The sequence below is a fragment of the Pecten maximus genome, chromosome 11 (assembly GCF_902652985.1).
Source record: "Pecten maximus chromosome 11, xPecMax1.1, whole genome shotgun sequence".
NCBI classification, from domain to species: Eukaryota; Metazoa; Mollusca; class Bivalvia; order Pectinida; family Pectinidae; genus Pecten; species Pecten maximus.
The window spans coordinates 35,936,977-35,958,821 of NC_047025.1; the positions used below are offsets into that span (position 1 = coordinate 35,936,977).

The window sequence follows — 21,845 nt, forward strand, 5'->3', positions numbered from 1 at the left end:
CCCTGTAGATCTGAAGGAACATCTTTCTCAAAGAATGGCTGGTTTTCTTAAGACCACTCCTCTACTCGAGAAATACATTCATGAACTAGATGATCTCATTAATCAGCCACGCCCTCTGTTTATTCTGTATAGAAATAGTCTGAGGATATACTTCCGAGTTCATATCCTCGATTTCGTCAGATCTGTTGAAGTACCCAATGAAGTTTTAAAAATATTACTTTTAGAAGACTGTTTACAAGACTTGTAAACCTAATGTAAATCACATATACACTTTTTATTTGTTTCCCGTTCGGAAATGTTGTCAGTGATTTCCGTTAGTTACGGGACACCATATTTTTTTTAAGAACACCCATCTTAATTCATCGTCCTGTTATGGTATCACCTTTAGTTTTGGTTTACTGATTCATTATTGGAAGTAATACTAGAGGTGTATTTTCCGTTTCTTTGTGGTGATCTTTGGTATAAAAACGATAAGACAGTTTTGTAGTATAATAATGGCTGGGTAGTTCATTGATCATTTTTATACATACGAATACAAAAACATTAACAATAAATACATTCAGGATTTATAAACTTGCAAATTGCGTACAATTCGTTCAGCAACTATAAATATGTACACAAGTTTACATGGTACGTGCAATATATCTTCTTTTACAAAAATACATTTACATATATACAAAACCTTTAGACATCAACATTCGTCTATGTACACATTACATAATGTTACAGGTTAGTGGATAGAACTTGCAATAACTCGTTAACAGTCGGGAGAATTGCTGTTATAACACACCAGTATATGAAGAAGCTGCCTTTCAGTCTGAATAATGTACAATATTTTGTAGCAGGTGTTACTAGTATTTGTTAGACCTAAGCCTGATGTAAGTATCTAACACTTTGATTAAAGATGCTATGAAATGAAGAATGGAGTTGAGTGACAAAACACACGTTTCAGATTACACTTCTGACATGACTCTGTATCCTTACACCAGAATTGTCACACGTACAAATACATCTCTGTATACTTACGTCTCTGTATCCTTACACAAGAATGTTCACACGTAGAAACAAGATATATTTTCTGTCAATGATGCCAGTTTTAACAAAGAATTAAAATCAATATAAAAATTCAGAAATATATACTACCAACATTCTCCCAAATATATCTAAGTATCTGCCATACGTACATATACGTCTATGTAATCCCACAACAAACAGACATACATACATACAGATAAGTCTGTGTATCCACATAATAAAAATGTAATACATACAGATACACATATGTATCCTCTTAACAGAAATGTATACACACAGATACCGTTGTGTATCCAAACAACAGAAATGTCATACATAAAGATATGTCTACGTATCATCTCAAATGAAATACCATACATACAGATACGCATCTGTATCCCCACAACAGAAATAACATACATACAACATATACATCTATGTATACTCTCTCAACAGAAATAACATGCATATATATACCTATTATGTATCTTAAAACCAGAATTGTCACACGTACAAATATGTCTCTGTACCCTTACGTCTCTGTATCCTTACGTCTCTGTATCCTTACGTCTCTGTACCATTACACCAGAATTGTAACACGCACAAATACATCTCTGTACCCTTACGTCTCTGTATCCTTACGTCTCTGTACCATTACACCAGAATTGTCACACGTACAAATACGTCTCTGTACCATTACACCAGAATTGTAACACGCACAAATACGTCTCTGTACCCTTACGTCTCTGTATCCATTACACCAGAATTGTAACACGCACAAATACGTCTCTGTACCATTACACCAGAATTGTAACACGCACAAATACGTCTCTGTACCATTACACCAGAATTGTAACACGCACAAATACGTCTCTGTACCATTACACCAGAATTTTCACACGTACAAATACCGGTACATCTCTGTACCCTTACGTCTCTGTACCATTACACCAGAATTGTCACACGTACAAATACATCTCTGTACCCTTACGTCTCTGTATCCTTACGTCTCTGTATCCTTACGTCTCTGTACCCTTACGTCTCTGTATCCTTACACCAGAATTGTCACACGCACAAATACATCTCTGTACCTTTACACCAGAATTTTCACATGTAAAAATATGTCTCTGTGAAAACGCAAGTGAAGAGAAACAAGGACAGTGGCTGAAAAAGACAAACCATTGTTGATTTTTAAAACTGAAAATCTGTAAATACAGATTATACAGAAGAGGATGTTTACATATCACTCTGGTATCTCTGGCAGTTGGGAAGGTAACATCAAAGGTACAGATAGAGTAAAGGTATTAACACTACAACATGTATCGTAAGTATTCATTATGCAATGACCTTGGGAAACACCACAATGTATGTAACACACACGTTATACTCTCCGGTTGACATGATACCACGGCTAACTTATACCTACATTTGTTAAGTTAATTGAATATGTCAAATGACAATGAAGCCTCTAATTGTAATGAAAATGTAAACATACCAATGTTTATGTACAAAAAATTGTTTCACCCCAAAAATCTGACTTGTATATCTACCTAAATTTAAGATTTAGGAAACCCAAACAACAAAATATATACAAATGATTCTTTTTTTTAAATGTAGAAAAAAAAATGAAATTTACATAGACTGTATATTGGTTAAAATTTAACAGTGTAAAAAATAACAAAAACATGCTGTCTATTGTTCTACTTAACAAGATAACTAATAACAAGAGGCCCAATGGGTCTGCATCAGTCACCTAGTATTCACTTATTTGATGATTCCAAGTCTTTCATTTAATCAGAAGAGCTTCATTCTAGGCCTTTCATGTGATCAAAGAATTATTAATTTTCACTCAGCCACAATTTGTGTGGAACAAGAGGTCAGAAAAATGTCTTTATGTATTTGAACAATTTGACCTAAAATATGGTTCAAAGCCAATTCTTTTCGCAAAATTTGTGGGGTCTCCATCATAGGGAACTAACAACCAAATATCATGATTATTAGCCTTTTGGTTAACATGAAGAAATTGTTAATGTTCCCTGTGACCTTGAATATGTGTCAAGGTTATTTTTTTCACAAACTTTGTGGAGCCTTAACTATGGAACCTTTTAGCTAAATATGATTCTTGGGGTTTTGATTAGCAAGAAGAAGTGTTTAAAGTTTTTAAGGAATTTGACACCTATGACCTTGAATATGGGTCAAGATAATTTCTTTCCGCAAACTTTGTCAGGTCTCATCCAAGGAACCCATCAGATTAATATCATGACTCTGAGACTTGGTAAGTGAGAAAAAGTTGTATAAATGGAAAAGTTGACACCAGACAGACGGATGGCACACCACAGCACAAGCTCACTTGGCCCTTTGAGCCAGGTGAACTAAAAACCTTAACACAAGGGCAGGGTTAATACAAAATTCTGTGCTCTATATCTATACATATCAAGCAGCACTTTCATTCTAAGCCATAGGCAATATGCACTTATCTTGGAAGAATATAAAAATAACTTTAATACATTAAATTTCAGAGAAGTAGCAATAGGGGTTTATAACTTTTGTTTACTTCTCACATATCTGTAAGTTAATTTGGTGTATTGAAACAATTTAAATCAAAATAAAGTATTAAATTTTAATAGGATATCAGAAAGCAACAGTTGTAAGATAGTGATATTCAAGGATGAAGATGGTACAGACAGGAGTGGTTTACAGTGATATTCACTGATAAAGTTAGTACAGACAGGAGTTGTTTACAGTGATATTCACTGATAAAGTTAGTACAGACAGGAGTTGTTTACAGTGATATTCACTGATAAAGTTAGTACAGACAGGAGTTGTTTACAGTGATATTCACTGATAAAGTTAGTACAGACAGGAGTTGTTTACAGTGATATTCACTGATAAAGTTAGTACAGACAGGAGTGGTTTACAGTGATATTCACGGATAAAGTTAGTACAGACAGGAGTTGTTTACAGTGATATTCACTGATAAAGTTAGTACAGACAGGAGTTGTTTACAGTGATATTCACTGATAAAGTTATTACAGACAGGAGTTGTTTACAGTGATATTCACGGATAAAGTTATTACAGACAGGAGTTGTTTACAGTGATATTCACTGATAAAGTTAGTACAGACAGGAGTTGTTTAGTGATATTCACTGATAAAGTTAGTACAGACAGGAGTTGTTTACAGTGATATTCACGGATAAAGTTATTACAGACAGGAGTTGTTTACAGTGATATTTACTGATAAAGTTAGTACAGACAGGAGTGGTTTACAGTGATATATACTGATAAAGTTAGTACAGACAGGAGTGATTTAAATGTGATCAATGATCATTATCGATGTCATCATTTTCAGGTTTTTAGGTTTGGACATTGAAAAAAGAAGATATACACTGAAGTACTAGGACATGACAAGACGGTCACCAGAACGACATTGGTGATCCTAGTATGCTAGAAATAGGCACTTAAGTCAACTTGGAATATTAGTCACATGCATTTTCTGTTCTCTATCTCTTCTAAGAGAACAGTCAATTGGCAAACAAATGTTTACCTTCAAAACCTTATAAATAAATTCAAATATCAACTATAGGATGTGCTGTCTTTTCTGTTGATATATAGTGGTAGTTATCAATACTTTAGGAAAAGTTTCATCATGAATGTTGGTTAACATCAGCTCATAGCCCAAACGAACCGTGTAGTGCATCCACTGTAATGGGGATATCTTAAATACTGTACAGACATAAAAATCATAGAAATATCATAATTAGCTTTTGGATGAGAAATAATAAAGTCTATATTGCACAAAAACATCATACAGTGTTAGTTTCAGGTTTAAAAGCTGTCAATTTTCAACACTGTGAATATTAGCACACACATATCAATGATGAAGTGGAAAATGTTCCACGGAACTTCCAATAAAGTTTGATATATTACTCAAAACGACATGAACAGCTTAAACCTTCCAGGAAAGCTCTGAACCCTGTATATTAAGGTAAATGACCAGTATAAAAAACAGAATGTCTACATTTCTTTTAGAAAATGTCTATATAGAGTAGAAACCAAGAAGTAACCAAACAATGTAACCAAACATGACAGCCTTGATTAATGAAATTTGAGTTTCCCTATGGCTTCCTTCAGGTGGTATCAGTACTAAGAATGAACTGAACGACTCTGTGTATCCATACAAAACACAACCAATCACCAACAGGTGTGTAGGATAAACATAATCTTACATGGGTCTGTTTCATGGACAGGGATACTTCAACCCGAGTTGAAGAGTTTGGCTGTTCAGCACAAGGCTTGCAGAGAGCTGGCCAGCCAAACCATTACACAAGGGTTGAGATATCCATCCACACAACTGGCCCATCTTTGATCATTTTCTCACACACTCATCAATAAACACAAAATTCCACTCTAAAAATATGTAATTCGTTCGCCAAAAAACATCCTATGGTTAAGATGGGGATTCCCCATTCACAACAATTCTATGTCACAAAACACAAAGCAATGACATCATGCCAGCAATTCATCATTATGATCCAGTAGTACCCTAAAACTGTGAAAAGGGCTATCACTCAAACAGAAAATGGAATATTGACACAGGGTTCAAACCCAAACTGTAATTCATTATGACAAAGCCACATACTCAGTTACAAATTGTAAAGAACAGTAAAGAAAAAGTCTGGAAAACTGAAGTGTCACAATGGACAAAGTGACAGCTAAGTGTCCCCCATTCTTCACAGGCGACACAACTAGGCAGAAAACTAATCTATTAGAAGAACTGAATCAAACATTAAAGCAGTTCTGATCATCTAACTTCAACATTATTTAACAATGAAAAATTGAAAATATTTTTTTTCACCAACAGTACTAGAAACAACCAAAACAATTCATTACCACAATCATACAGGCCCAACTCTACAGAAAATCAGTAGTCAAGTACTGTCAAGCAACAATTTACTATAACTATCACACAAAAATCCTACCAGTAGTCAATGATACTGTCAGATAAGCTAAGGATACTGTCAAAAAACAATTTACTACAACTATCACACAGACATTCTACCAGTAGTCAAGGATACTGTCAAACAAGAGAAGGATACGGACAGACAAACCAAGGATACTGTCATACAACAATTTACTGCAACTATCATACAGGCCAGGTTCTACAAGTAGCCATGTATACTGTCAGAAAAGCCAAAGATACTGTCAGACAACTATTTACTATTGACTATAACACAGGCCAAATTCTACCAGTAGTCAGGATACTTTCAGACAAGCCAAGGATACTGTCAGACAAAAATTTATTACAACCACCACACACACCTAATACTACCAGTAGTAAAGGATACTGCCAGACAAGCCAAGCCAAGGATTATGCCAGACAAGCCAAGCCAAGGATTGTGTCAGACAAGCCAAGCCAAGGATACTGCCAGACAAGCCAATCCAAGGATTATGTCAGACAAGCCAAGCCAAGGATTATGTCAGACAAGCCAAGCCAAGGATTATGCCAGACAAGCCAAGCCAAGGATACTGCCAGACAAGCCAAGCCAAGGATACTGCCAGACAAGCCAAGCCAAGGATACTGCCAGACAAGCCAAGCCAAGGATTATGTCAGACAAGCCAAGCCAAGGATACTGCCAGACAAGCCAAGCCAAGGATACTGCCAGACAAGCCAATCCAAGGATTATGTCAGACAAGCCAAGCCAAGGATTATGTCAGACAAGCCAAGCCAAGGATACTGCCAGACAAGCCAAGCCAAGGATTATGTCAGACAAGCCAAGCCAAGGATTATGTCAGACAAGCCAAGCCAAGGATACTGCCAGACAAGCCAAGCCAAGGATACTGCCAGACAAGCCAAGCCAAGGATTATGTCAGACAAGCCAAGCCAAGGATTATGTCAGACAAGCCAAGCCAAGGATACTGCCAGACAAGCCAAGCCAAGGATTATGTCAGACAAGCCAAGCCAAGGATTATGTCAGACAAGCCAAGCCAAGGATTATGTCAGACAAGCCAAGCCAAGGATTATGTCAGACAAGCCAAGCCAAGGATTATGTCAGACAAGCCAAGCCAAGGATTATGTCAGACAAGCCAAGCCAAGGATTATGTCAGACAAGCCAAGCCAAGGATACTGTCAGACAAGCCAAGCCAAGGATACTGCCAGACAAGCCAAGCCAAGGATACTGCCAGACAAGCCAAGCCAAGGATACTGCCAGACAAGCCAAGCCAAGGATTACTGTCAGACAAGCCAAGCCAAGGATTATGTCAGACAAGCCAAGCCAAGGATTATGTCAGACAAGCCAAGCCAAGGATACTGTCAGACAAGCCAAGCCAAGGATTACGTCAGACAAGCCAAGCCAAGGATACTGTCAGACAAAAATGTATTACAACCACCACACACACCTAATACTACCAGTAGTCAAGGATACTGCCAGACAAGCCAAGCCAAGGATTATGTCAGACAAGCCAAGCCAAGGATTATGTCAGACAAGCCAAGCCAAGGATTATGTCAGACAAGCCAAGCCAAGGATTATGTCAGACAAGCCAAGCCAAGGAAACTGCCAGACAAGCCAAGCCAAGGATTATGTCAGACAAGCCAAGCCAAGGATACTGCCAGACAAGCCAAGCCAAGGATTATGTCAGACAAGCCAAGCCAAGGATACTGCCAGACAAGCCAAGCCAAGGATTATGTCAGACAAGCCAAGTCAAGGATTATGTCAGACAAGCCAAGCCAAGGATTATGTCAGACAAGCCAAGGATACTGCCAGACAAGCCAGGAATACCGCCAGACAACAATTTACTACGACCACCACACAGACCTAATTCTACAGTAAATCTAACATTAACAAACAGCAGTACTGGAAGTTGGATTTGTAACAAGAGAGAAGCCTTTCTTTTTTTAACAAGCTGTTGATCATACTGATGAATGGTGATAGTCTACTTTCCCCGGCCTCTGTCAATAGATACAAAGCAAGTGGATTATTATCCCCCTCGTAGGCTTACTCTTCATCACCTTAATGATATGTTTAGACTTTTTATATGGTGAAAACGCATGTGTTTTTAATGACAAAAAGGAGATCACTCCAACATATAGATGGATAAAGCAGGTGAGAACTTTGTACATTGTCAGATCAATTCTCTTTGATACAAAACTTCATGTAGACTTGTCTATCTGATGTTGATCAGGCAAGGTTGTCCAAAGGAAACACATGACATATTATATCACACCGGTGAGACTGATGGAGATTTACAACTCCAGGGTGTCTAATTCCAAGTAAATAAACAATACATACCACACAAAGTTATACAGGAATAAATAACATAATACATATACAGTCTGTACCTCTTACAATAAAGAAGCTTCACAAGATAACACTTAGATTAATGTCTTGTTCAAACAACTTCTGTTCCACAGTGACAGTAAGATCAATATTTGCAATACAGATACCTTGATTGTGTATAATGGAAGGAGAACGACTTTCTATTTCATAAATCTGGAAGTGTAATTCTGGAAGTGTTTGACAAGTTCAATTGGGTAGTAACAATTTGGATAGTTTCAAATGTGTATTTAAAGGGTATCTCCTTTATTAGTACTTGATTGTGCGGAGGAAGAGTTCCACATTTGAGTGGAGTTTTTCACCTTTAATCATCCACAGTATTCTCCCTTAGATAACAAGATAGCACAACAAAAAGGAGCTTTCCGGTTTGGAGTTACTTCCCCTGCCACTGTGTTTTCCTTTAGATAAAAAGCCCAAAAGTTTACCACTGGTAATGTAAAGTTCAATTCTTCCAGAAATTCAGTCAAATGAGATAATGTAAAATGCATAGCCAAGTGTGATCAATGTGGTACACTTCTGCAGTAGAACATATCTTAATTTGATGGTGCACTTCACCTTAAGGAGGTATGCTACCTTTCAAAATCTAGGCGGCATATTGCATAAATAGTCAGGATGTAATACCAAAGTACATTCTGAAATTGCAGGGCATCCAGTAGACCCTTCAGAGTATGTTTTTGACTCTCCAAAATCATATCCAACTCTTTGGTTTGAAGGGACTTATCTATTTGACAGATGTTTTGACCCTTCAGATTTCTGAAAAAGTAATTTGATTTCTGAAATGGCTTAAAATCAAGGGTCAACTGGATGCCCTGAATTGCACATTAAATTTACTCCTACACATTCTATTGATTACTTTGCAATGAGGAATGTTACGTTACATTCCAACACACGTCCAATACATACCTATAGCAACACAATATTTTTTTCCCCATCAGATACAGGAGATTTTACTGTACAGTAGATTCAAGTCAATACCAGTACTACCAAGAGAGAGGAAATCTAAATAAAGAGGATAACCGACTACATACATGAAATCTAACTGGACACCGAACATGAAGCTGATGAACTGCAGCTGCAGATACAAAGATACGAATATTAGCACACATTCCAGCATTAACTGTCTGTGGAACAATGTCTGTGTCAATCTTCGCTCTTAGATCTGTGAACACTTGTGTTATACAGTATCACGAGGCTTGGATGATAACAACAATTCCTTGACTCGTTCTGGGGTTGGTCCCCACCTGGCAAAGCCAGCATTGTTCTGGAGGAACACCACCATTGTACCATGTAATGACTTGGAACTCATGTCCATCCTGAAATAGCAAAATAAATCTAATTTAATAGCAATAACATTTAAGACAAAATAATTTAGATTTATTTTCATGCTGATTTGTAGTGAAATAATTTAAAACAGGATCTAAAAAATAATTGGTTATAATTGCATTTGAAGCCCTGAAAAGAAATATTGCAGGTTACGAAGTACATGGTAAAAAAAAATATTACTGTTATGCTTAATACCATACAGCTTTCTTGTTCAACTTACTTTGGACAAATATGCTGAAAACCACTTCTATATTCATGCTCATACGGTGGAAATATCACCTGTTTTCTTTTAAATCTGAAAAAAGTTAAAATACAAAATATTTCATTTACTGAACAGTAAAACAAGCATATTGTCAAGTTGATGATTTTCAGAATGATTGATCTGATGGCATGTAAATACCAGTATGCTATCTAGTATATCTATAACCTAGAGTGTATATCTATAACCTATAGGGGTCAAAGAAGTAATATGAACAGTATAATCCAGATAACACTGGATCCTCACAGTATCCGCCTTCGGCCCACGTTTGCCGAAGGGTTCATTGTGGTTTCTCCAGTTACTAAAACATTATTCTTATTGTATTTTATTGTATTTCCAGTACTTCTTATATATATTATGTGATTGTATTTGTGATTTTTTGTGTTTTGATAAAGGGGTGGATTGCCTCGAAAATTTAACAAAACTTATTGTTTACACTGTTTGAATTACTTCTTTGCCCCATATAACCTAGAGTGTATATCTATAACCTAGAGTGTATATCTATAACCTAGAGTGTACATCTATAACCTAGAGTGTATATCTATAACCTAGATTGTATATCTATAACCTAGAGTGTATATCTATAACATATAGTGTATATCTATAACCTAGAGTGTATATCTATAACATAGAGTGTATATCTATAACATATAGTGTATATCTATAACATAGAGTGTATATCTATAACCTAGAGTGTATATCTATAACCTAGAGTGTATATCTATAACCTAGAGTGTATATCTATAATCTAGAGTGTATATCTATAACCTAGAGTGTATATCTATAACCTAGAGTGTATATATATAACCTAGAGTGTATATCTATAACCTAGAGTGTATATCTATAACCTATAGTGTATATCTATAACATAGAGTGTATATCTATAACATATAGTGTATATCTATAACCTATAGTGTATATCTATAACCTAGAGAGTATATCTATAACCTACAGTGTATATCTATAACCTAGAGTGTATATCTATAACATATAGTGTATATCTATAACCTATAGTGTATATCTATAACCTATAGTGTATATCTATAACCTAGAGTGTATATCTATAACCTAGAGTGTATATCTATAACCTAGAGTGTATATCTATAACCTAGAGTGTATATCTACAACCTATAGTGTATATCTATAACATAGAGTGTATATCTATAACCTAGAGTGTATATCTATAACCTAGAGTGTATATCTATAACCTAGATTGTATATCTATAACATATAGTGTATATCTATAACATAGAGTGTATATCTATAACATAGAGTGTATATCTATAACCTAGAGTGTATATATATAACCTAGAGTGTATATCTATAACCTAGAGTGTATATATATAACCTAGAGTGTATATCTATAACATATAGTGTATATCTATAACCTAGATTGTATATCTATAACATATAGTGTATATCTATAACATAGAGTGTATATCTATAACATAGAGTGTATATCTATAACATAGAGTGTATATATATAACCTAGAGTGTATATCTATAACCTAGAGTGTATATATATAACCTAGAGTGTATATCTATAACATATAGTGTATATCTATAACATAGAGTGTATATCTATAACCTAGAGTGTATATCTATAACCTAGAGTGTATATCTACAACCTATAGTGTATATCTATAACCTAGATTGTATATCTATAACCTAGAGAGTATATCTATAACCTATAGTGTATATCTATAACCTAGAGTGTATATCTATAACCTATAGAGTATATCTATAACCTATAGTGTATATCTATAACATATAGTGTATATCTATAACCTAGTGTATATCTATAACCTAGATTGTATATCTATAACCTAGAATGTATATCTATAACCTAGAGAGTATATCTATAACCTAGAGTGTATATCTATAACCTAGATTGTATATCTATAACCTAGAGAGTATATCTATAACCTAGAGTGTATATCTATAACCTAGAGTGTATATCTATAACCTAGAGAGTATATCTATAACCTATAGTGTATATCTATAACCTAGAGTGTATATCTATAACCTAGAGTGTATATCTATAACCTAGAGTGTATATCTATAACCTATAGTGTATATCTATAACCTAGAGTGTATATCTATAACCTAGATTGTATATCTATAATCTAGAATGTATATCTATAACCTATAGTGTATATCTTTAACCTAGAGTGTATATCTATAACCTAGAGTGTATATCTATACCCTAGAGTGTACATCTATAATCTAGAGTGTACATCTATAACCTATAGTGTATATCTATAACCTATAGTGTATATCTATAACCTATAGTGTATATCTATAACCTATAGTGTATATCTATAACCTAGAGTGTATATCTATAACCTAGAGTGTATATCTATAACATATAGTGTATATCTATAACCTAGAGTGTATATCTATAACCTAGAGTGTATATCTATAACCTAGAGTGTATATCTATAACCTAGAGTGTATATCTATAACCTAGAGTGTATATCTATAACCTAGAGTGTATATCTATAACCTAGAGTGTATATCTATAACCTAGATTGTATATCTATAACATATAGTGTATATCTATAACCTAGAGTGTATATCTATAACCTAGAGTGTATATCTATAATCTAGAGAGTATATCTATAACCTAGAGTGTATATCTATAACCTAGAGTGTATATCTATAACCTAGAGTGTATATCTATAACCTAGAGTGTATATCTATAACCTAGATTGTATATCTATAATCTAGAGTGTATATCTATAACCTAGAGTGTATATCTATAACCTAGAGTGTATATCTATAACCTAGAGTGTATATCTATAACCTAGAGTGTATATCTATAACCTAGAGTGTATATCTATAACCTAGAGTGTATATATATAACCTAGAGTGTATATCTATAACCTAGAGTGTATATCTATAACCTAGAGTGTATATCTATAACCTAGAATGTATATCTATAACCTAGAATGTATATATATAACCTAGAGTGTATATCTATAACCTAGAGTGTATATCTATAATCTAGAGTGTATATCTATAACCTAGAGTGTACATCTATAACCTAGAGTGTACATCTATAACCTAGAGTGTACATCTATAACCTAGAGTGTATATCTATAACCTAGAGTGTATATCTATAACCTAGAGTGTATATCTATAACCTAGATTGTATATCTATAATCTAGAGTGTATATCTATAACCTAGAGTGTATATCTATAACCTAGATTGTATATCTATAACCTAGAGTGTATATCTATAACCTAGAGTGTATATCTATAACCTAGAGTGTATATCTATAACCTAGAGTGTATATCTATAACCTAGATTGTATATCTATAATCTAGAGTGTATATCTATAACCTAGAGTGTATATCTATAACCTAGAGTGTATATCTATAACCTAGAGTGTATATCTATAACCTAGAGAGTATATCTATAACCTAGAGTGTATATCTATAACCTATAGTGTATATCTATAACCTATAGTGTATATCTATAACCTAGAGTGTATATCTATAACCTATAGTGTATATCTATAACCTATAGTGTATATCTATAACCTAGAGTGTATATCTATAACCTATAGTGTATATCTATAACCTAGAGTGTATATCTATAACCTATAGTGTATATCTATAACCTAGAGTGTATATCTATAACCTAGAGTGTATATCTATAACCTAGAGTGTATATATATAACCTAGAGTGTATATCTATAACCTAGGAGTGTATATCTATAACCTAGAGTGTATATCTATAACCTATAGTGTATATCTATAACCTATAGTGTATATCTATAACCTAGAGTGTATATCTATAACCTAGGAGTGTATATCTATAACCTATAGTGTATATCTATAACCTATAGTGTATATCTATAACCTATAGTGTATATCTATAACCTATAGTGTATATCTATAACCTAGGAGTGTATATCTATAACCTATAGTGTATATCTATAACCTATAGTGTATATCTATAACCTATAGTGTATATCTATAACCTATAGTGTATATCTATAACCTATAGTGTATATCTATAACCTATAGTGTATATCTATAACCTAGAGTGTATATCTATAACCTAGAGTGTATATCTATAACCTAGAGTGTATATATATAACCTATAGTGTACATCTATAACCTAGAGTGTATATCTATAACCTATAGTGTATATCTATAACCTATAGTGTATATCTATAACCTAGAGTGTATATCTATAACCTAGAGTGTATATCTATAACCTAGAGTGTATATATATAACCTATAGTGTACATCTATAACCTAGAGTGTATATCTATAACCTAGAGTGTATATCTATAACCTAGAGTGTATATCTATAACCTAGATTGTATATCTATAATCTAGAGTGTATATCTATAACCTAGAGTGTATATCTATAACCTAGAGTGTATATCTATAACCTAGAGTGTATATCTATAACCTAGAGTGTACATCTATAACCTAGAGTGTACATCTATAACCTAGAGTGTATATCTATAACCTAGAGTGTATATCTATAACCTAGAGTGTATATCTATAACCTAGAGTGTATATCTATAACCTAGAGTGTATATCTATAATCTAGAGAGTATATCTATAACCTAGAGTGTATATCTATAACCTAGAGTGTATATCTATAACCTAGAGTGTATATCTATAACCTAGAGTGTATATCTATAACCTAGATTGTATATCTATAATCTAGAGTGTATATCTATAACCTAGAGTGTATATCTATAACCTAGAGTGTATATCTATAACCTAGAGTGTATATCTATAACCTAGAGTGTATATCTATAATCTAGAGTGTATATCTATAACCTAGAGTGTATATCTATAACCTAGAGTGTATATATATAACCTAGAGTGTATATCTATAACCTAGAGTGTATATCTATAACCTAGAGTGTATATCTATAACCTAGAGTGTATATCTATAACCTAGAATGTATATCTATAACCTAGAATGTATATATATAACCTAGAGTGTATATCTATAACCTAGAGTGTATATCTATAACCTAGAGTGTATATCTATAACCTAGAGTGTACATCTATAACCTAGAGTGTACATCTATAACCTAGAGTGTACATCTATAACCTAGAGTGTATATCTATAACCTAGAGTGTATATCTATAACCTAGAGTGTATATCTATAACCTAGAGTGTATATCTATAACCTAGAGTGTATATCTATAACCTAGATTGTATATCTATAATCTAGAGTGTATATCTATAACCTAGAGTGTATATCTATAACCTAGAGTGTATATCTATAACCTAGATTGTATATCTATAATCTAGAGTGTATATCTATAACCTAGAGTGTATATCTATAACCTAGAGTGTATATCTATAACCTAGAGTGTATATCTATAACCTAGAGAGTATATCTATAACCTAGAGTGTATATCTATAACCTATAGTGTATATCTATAACCTATAGTGTATATCTATAACCTAGAGTGTATATCTATAACCTATAGTGTATATCTATAACCTAGAGTGTATATCTATAACCTAGGAGTGTATATCTATAACCTATAGTGTATATCTATAACCTATAGTGTATATCTATAACCTAGAGTGTATATCTATAACCTAGGAGTGTATATCTATAACCTATAGTGTATATCTATAACCTAGAGTGTATATCTATAACCTATAGTGTATATCTATAACCTATAGTGTATATCTATAACCTAGGAGTGTATATCTATAACCTATAGTGTATATCTATAACCTATAGTGTATATCTATAACCTATAGTGTATATCTATAACCTAGGAGTGTATATCTATAACCTATAGTGTATATCTATAACCTATAGTGTATATCTATAACCTATAGTGTATATCTATAACCTATAGTGTATATCTATAACCTATAGTGTATATCTATAACCTATAGTGTATATCTATAACCTAGAGTGTATATCTATTACCTAGAGTGTATATCTATAACCTAGAGTGTATATATATAACCTATAGTGTACATCTATAACCTAGAGTGTATATCTATAACCTATAGTGTATATCTATAACCTATAGTGTATATCTATAACCTAGAGTGTATATCTATAACCTAGAGTGTATATCTATAACCTAGAGTGTATATATATAACCTATAGTGTACATCTATAACCTAGAGTGTATATCTATAACCTAGAGTGTATATCTATAACCTAGAGTGTATATCTATAACCTAGAGTGTATATCTATAACCTAGATTGTATATCTATAACCTAGAGTGTATATCTATAACCTAGAGTGTATATCTATAACCTAGAGTGTATATCTATAACCTAGAGTGTACATCTATAACCTAGAGTGTACATCTATAACCTAGAGTGTATATCTATAACCTAGAGTGTACATCTATAACCTAGAGTGTATATCTATAACCTAGAGTGTATATCTATAACCTAGATTGTATATCTATAATCTAGAGTGTATATCTATAACCTAGAGTGTATATCTATAACCTAGAGTGTATATCTATAACCTAGAGTGTATATCTATAACCTAGAGAGTATATCTATAACCTAGAGTGTATATCTATAACCTATAGTGTATATCTATAACCTATAGTGTATATCTATAACCTAGAGTGTATATCTATAACCTAGAGTGTATATCTATAACCTAGAGTGTATATATATAACCTATAGTGTATATCTATAACCTAGAGTGTATATCTATAATCTAGAGTGTATATCTATAACCTAGAGTGTATATCTATAATCTAGAGTGTATATCTATAACCTAGAGTGTATATCTATAACCTATAGTGTATATCTATAACCTATAGTGTATATCTATAACCTAGAGTGTATATCTATAACCTAGAGTGTATATCTATAACCTAGAGTGTATATATATAACCTATAGTGTACATCTATAACCTAGAGTGTATATCTATAACCTAGAGTGTATATCTATAACATAGAGTGTATATCTATAACCTAGAGTGTATATCTATAATCTAGAGTGTATATCTATAACCTAGAGTGTATATCTATAGCCTAGAGTGTATATATATAACCTAGAGTGTATATCTATAACCTAGAGTGTATATCTATAACCTAGAGTGTATATCTATAACCTAGAGTGTATATCTATAACCTAGAGTGTATATCTATAACCTAGATTGTATATCTATAACCTAGAGTGTATATCTATAACCTATAGTGTACATCTATAACCTAGAGTGTATATCTATAACCTAGAGTGTATATCTATAACCTAGTGTATATCTATAACCTAGAGTGTATATATATAACCTAGAGTGTATATCTATAACCTAGAGTGTATATCTATAACCTAGAGTGTATGTCTATAACCTAGAGTGTATATCTATAACCTAGAGTGTATATCTATAACCTAGTGTATATCTATAACCTAGAGTGTATATCTATAACCTAGAGTGTATATCTATAACATAGAGTGTATATCTATAACCTAGAGTGTATATCTATAACCTAGAGTGTATATCTATAACCTAGAGTGTATATATATAACCTAGAGTGTATATCTACAACCTATAGTGTATATCTATAACCTAGAGTGTATATCTACAACCTATAGTGTACAGTCAAACCTGCTCTAACGACCCCCTGTATATAACGACTGCCTGTCTATAACGACCGGTTTTAAGATTCCCCGTGAGATTTTACTATATAACGACCCTCTGTATAGCGACTACCTGTCTAATGTGGCTAACGACCGGTGATTTCGGAACGGCGGTCGCTAATTTGTTTTCTATAGCGACCGATTTCTGTCAGCCATTTTCTGCTCTCGGCAGTCATCCCTCATAAAATCCCCGGAAAATTCAGACACATCGACCCTGGCTTGATTATACAAACAAAGGAGCACCACAACCCTGGCCTGAGTATATAAACAAAAGACCCCTACCACCTATTAGCCTATAATTACTGTAGCTGCCCTGGCCTGGGGCTCGGTAAGAGGGGAGTCGGGTCACCATGCGTGTCGGTATTACATTACAACTGTGCATAGGTGGCTTCATTTGACACGGACAGTTAATTTTGTGATTACAACTAGGATACACCACTTCAATAACAAACACTGGTCAAATCTGTCAACAAGATTTACTCACATGAAAGCCAATATTGCCTTTCTTAATCGTAGCTGTCGATACTAGCGTTTGTACTGCCGCCATCTTTAATTAGTCAATACTAATAAAAAGTCGTAAACTGACACAAATATTCGGATTTCAATTTGGGTCAGAAAAAAATATTTTGGTTTTAAGAAGTAAGACTATAACATGAAATAATTAGTAGTAACACAAATATAATTAATTAATTAATTATTGTGTATTCTTTTTCTTTATTTATGAAAGAAAGGGAGATAATTTGATAGATACATATAGCATTATTTCAGAACAAAATTAAAAAAAAAAAAATCTATAAGACCATTTTGAGTTATATTTTGTGTGTGGGTCCACAAATCATTAAATATTAAACCCTTCAGATTTATAAAGTTTATGCATTTATTTAACTTCTGACTGGTCTTCTGAATGCCCTGTTCAATGACAATTTATTTATGGCAGTTTTAAGTAAATTGGTTGGTGCAATAATTTTGACCTGTCTATAAAGGCAACCTGTCTATAGTGACCGTTTTTCTGCCTCCCCTTGGGCGGTCGCTATAGACAGGTTTGACTGTATATCTAGAACATAGAGTGTATATCTATAACCTAGTGTATATCTATAACCTAGAGTGTATATCTATAACCTAGAGTGTATATATATAACTTATAGTGTATATCTATAACCTATAGTGTATATCTATAACCTAGAGTGTATATCTATAACCTAGATTGTATATCTATAACATATAGTGTATATCTATAACCTAGAGTGTATATCTATAACCTAGAGTGTATATCTACAACCTATAGTGTATATCTATAACATAGAGTGTATATCTATAACCTAGAATGTATATCTATAACCTATAGTGTATATCTATAACCTATAGTGTAAGTGTCGATACATTTCCATAACCATATCAACATGACATCAGTATCGAATACATGTACATCCTATAAACTAGATTTTAAGTGTGGCTATCTTTTGATAAATACTACAGAATATCCTAAAATGAAATGATCCTTTATTAATTTAATTAATATCTAATTTAGATATTGGAGAGAGACTGTAGGGATGATTTGGATCAATCCATGTATGTCAATCAGATACTAACCTGCTGGACTCGAGGCGCATGAGGGCCTCAGTCGGAGGGTCTCTCCACTCCGGTATGAACACAATAAATGACAAAGGTTCCTGGGTATCGCCTAGCAAACCCTGCAAACATGTAAATGTCTTGTGTAAACTCACAATACATGTACTTATCAAGTATACAAGATTTAACTGAAACAGATGATCAACATTGTTAACCTAGCCAGCATTGATATAGTTGTCTCACTATAAAGTTGCACTAGTAATGAAGTTGTTTCTTTTTCCAGCCACTAGTAATCCAGCAGTCTGGCTATCCAGTTGATCCACTATCCAGTCACCACTAATCCAGTCACCACTAATCCAGTTGTCCTACTATCCAGTCACCACTAATCCATATGTCCTACTATCCAGTCACCACTAATCCATATGTCCTACTATCCAGTCACCACTAATCCATATGTCCTACTATCCAGTCACCACTAATCCATATGTCCTACTATCCAGTCACCACTAATCCATATGTCCTACTATCCAGTCACCACTAATCCATATGTCCTACTATCCAGTCACCACTAATCCATATGTCCTACTATCCAGTCACCACTAATCCAGTTGTCCTACTATCCAGTCACCACTAATCCAGTTGATCCACTATCCAGTCACCACTAATCCAGTTGTCCTTCTATCCAGTCACCACTAATCCATATGTCCCACTAATCCAGTTATCCTACTATCCAGTCACCACTAATCCAGTTATCCCACTATCCAGTCACCACTAATCCAGTTGATCCACTATCCAGTCACCACTAATCCAGTTGTCCTACTATCCAGTCACCACTAATCCATATGTCCCACTAATCCAGTTATCCTACTATCCAGTCACCACTAATCCAGTTATCCTACTATCCAGTCACCACTAATCCAGCTGTCCCACTAATCCAGTTGTCCTATTTTCCAGTCACCACTAATTCAGCTGTCCTACTATCCTGTCACTACCAATTTAGTTGTCCAACTATCCCGTCATCATTAATTAATCATTAAGAAAGCGTTTTTAACTTGGATAAATGAGTTGAAATTCTTACACCTTCTTACTCCCTATTCTCCTTGGATATGCTGAAAATATTACCTCAAAATGGTCCACCATTGCTTCCATGAGTTCCTCACAAAATGGTGGATTGGCTTCAAAAGACCCAGACACTGGATGGAATTTCAAAATTGATCTGTAAAATCAACATGCAAATTTTGTCAATGAATTTTACTGTATAATTCTAGAAAAGAAATTGTTTATAGCAATATAGCCAAATTGCCAAGTTTTTGCCCCACCCCTCAACCCCCGGGGCGGATCAGCCCAATGATTTGGATAATTTTGAATCCCAACCACTTTGGAGGGTCAGGTGCACCATTTGTACAATTTTAAATCATCATCACCTAGAGATGCTTCCAGTGATGTATTAGTGATATAAAATATGAGTGATATACAGTGCATAGTTCTAGAGATGGCGTTTATAACAATACAGCCAAATTGACCTCTTTTGGCCCTGCCCTTCAGTCCCCTGGCAGTCAACCTCACCATTTGTACAATTTTGAATCCCTTCCACCTTGTGATGCTTCCAGTCATATTAAGTTAAATTCCAATCAGTGGATTAAAGAAAAAGTTTTTTGAAGAACTTGATGGTGAAAAAACAGATGGCTATCAGATCACCTCTTCATACTACCAGAGTAACAAAATAGTAGCATAATCAAAGAAGTTTTCATGTACAATGTAAAGATGACTTACCCACGAGAACCAAAGTAAGAATCTGTATCTTCAAACGCTGAACAGTACTGCCTGAAGTAGCAGTTCAATGGGGATGCAAAACACTCAAATGAAACACCAAACACACGATTCAAACACTCAAACACAGGGACAGGAAGGGCTCCTTGTAAACCAAATCCTTCATTGGCATGAATCCCAAACAATGTCTGAAATACCAAGACAACAAATTGTGAGTAAATTATACTTCCCCACCAGAGCAAAAAACTATACTCCCCCACCACTCAACAGTAAGCAAACTATACTCCCCTACATGTGAACAGAAGACTAGAAAATGTCTGTAAAAAATGAACACTTGAAACCCCGAAACACAATTTGGTGAGGATCGCATCAGCAGTTCCTGAGATTAGCTAGGTTTTAATACATTGCATCGGGATGGGACGAAATGAGACGGAATGACAGGGGCATAAAAACCATACTCCCCAAACTTTGTCCAGAAAGAAAACCATATGTCCCAACCTCTCAACAGTAAGCAAACCAAACTCCCCCACCTGACCATAGAGAAAGCTATAATCCCCCCACTTCTACCCAGAAAGAAAACTATACTCCCCCATTTCTGACCAGTGGTATGTTACTACTTGGCTATTACTATCTAAAGTATGGCACATAATACTCTTCCATCCCAATAGGTATGCATTAATCAGTTTTCCAAGGTATACCCACACACAAATCATTAAGATCTTACACTCCAAAGTACAGGAAAAGCCCTGAATATTAGTTTCAGATAGACAAAAGTATATTGAATAGTAGCTCTCTTTTAGAATTCAAGGTATAGCTCACCTATATATTTCACCAAATTGACAAAAACTTCTATATGAATTATATAATAACCACTTTCCTAGTTAAGGATCTAAAATTGATTTAATTGGCATTGTTTAGTTTTAAAGAAGTTGTTTATATCAAATGCAGTCAAATTAAT

The 21,845-nt window shown here is 34.0% G+C and overlaps 1 protein-coding gene across 1 annotated transcript in view; it reads right to left on the minus strand.

Moving 5' to 3' along the window:
* Window positions 1–2,518: 2,518 nt before the first annotated feature.
* Window positions 2,519–21,845, minus strand: part of LOC117337107 (mRNA (2'-O-methyladenosine-N(6)-)-methyltransferase-like) — a 29,738-nt gene continuing 10,411 nt past the window's right edge. The window contains exons 10-15 of the mRNA XM_033897896.1: window positions 20,891–21,075; window positions 20,240–20,333; window positions 19,139–19,239; window positions 9,890–9,964; window positions 7,438–9,659; window positions 2,519–7,244 (exon numbers count right to left, since the gene is read on the minus strand). Coding sequence (XP_033753787.1) covers window positions 9,521–9,659; window positions 9,890–9,964; window positions 19,139–19,239; window positions 20,240–20,333; window positions 20,891–21,075 — 594 coding nt within the window. The 3' untranslated portion in view covers window positions 2,519–7,244; window positions 7,438–9,520. The remainder of the gene's footprint in view (window positions 7,245–7,437; window positions 9,660–9,889; window positions 9,965–19,138; window positions 19,240–20,239; window positions 20,334–20,890; window positions 21,076–21,845) is intronic.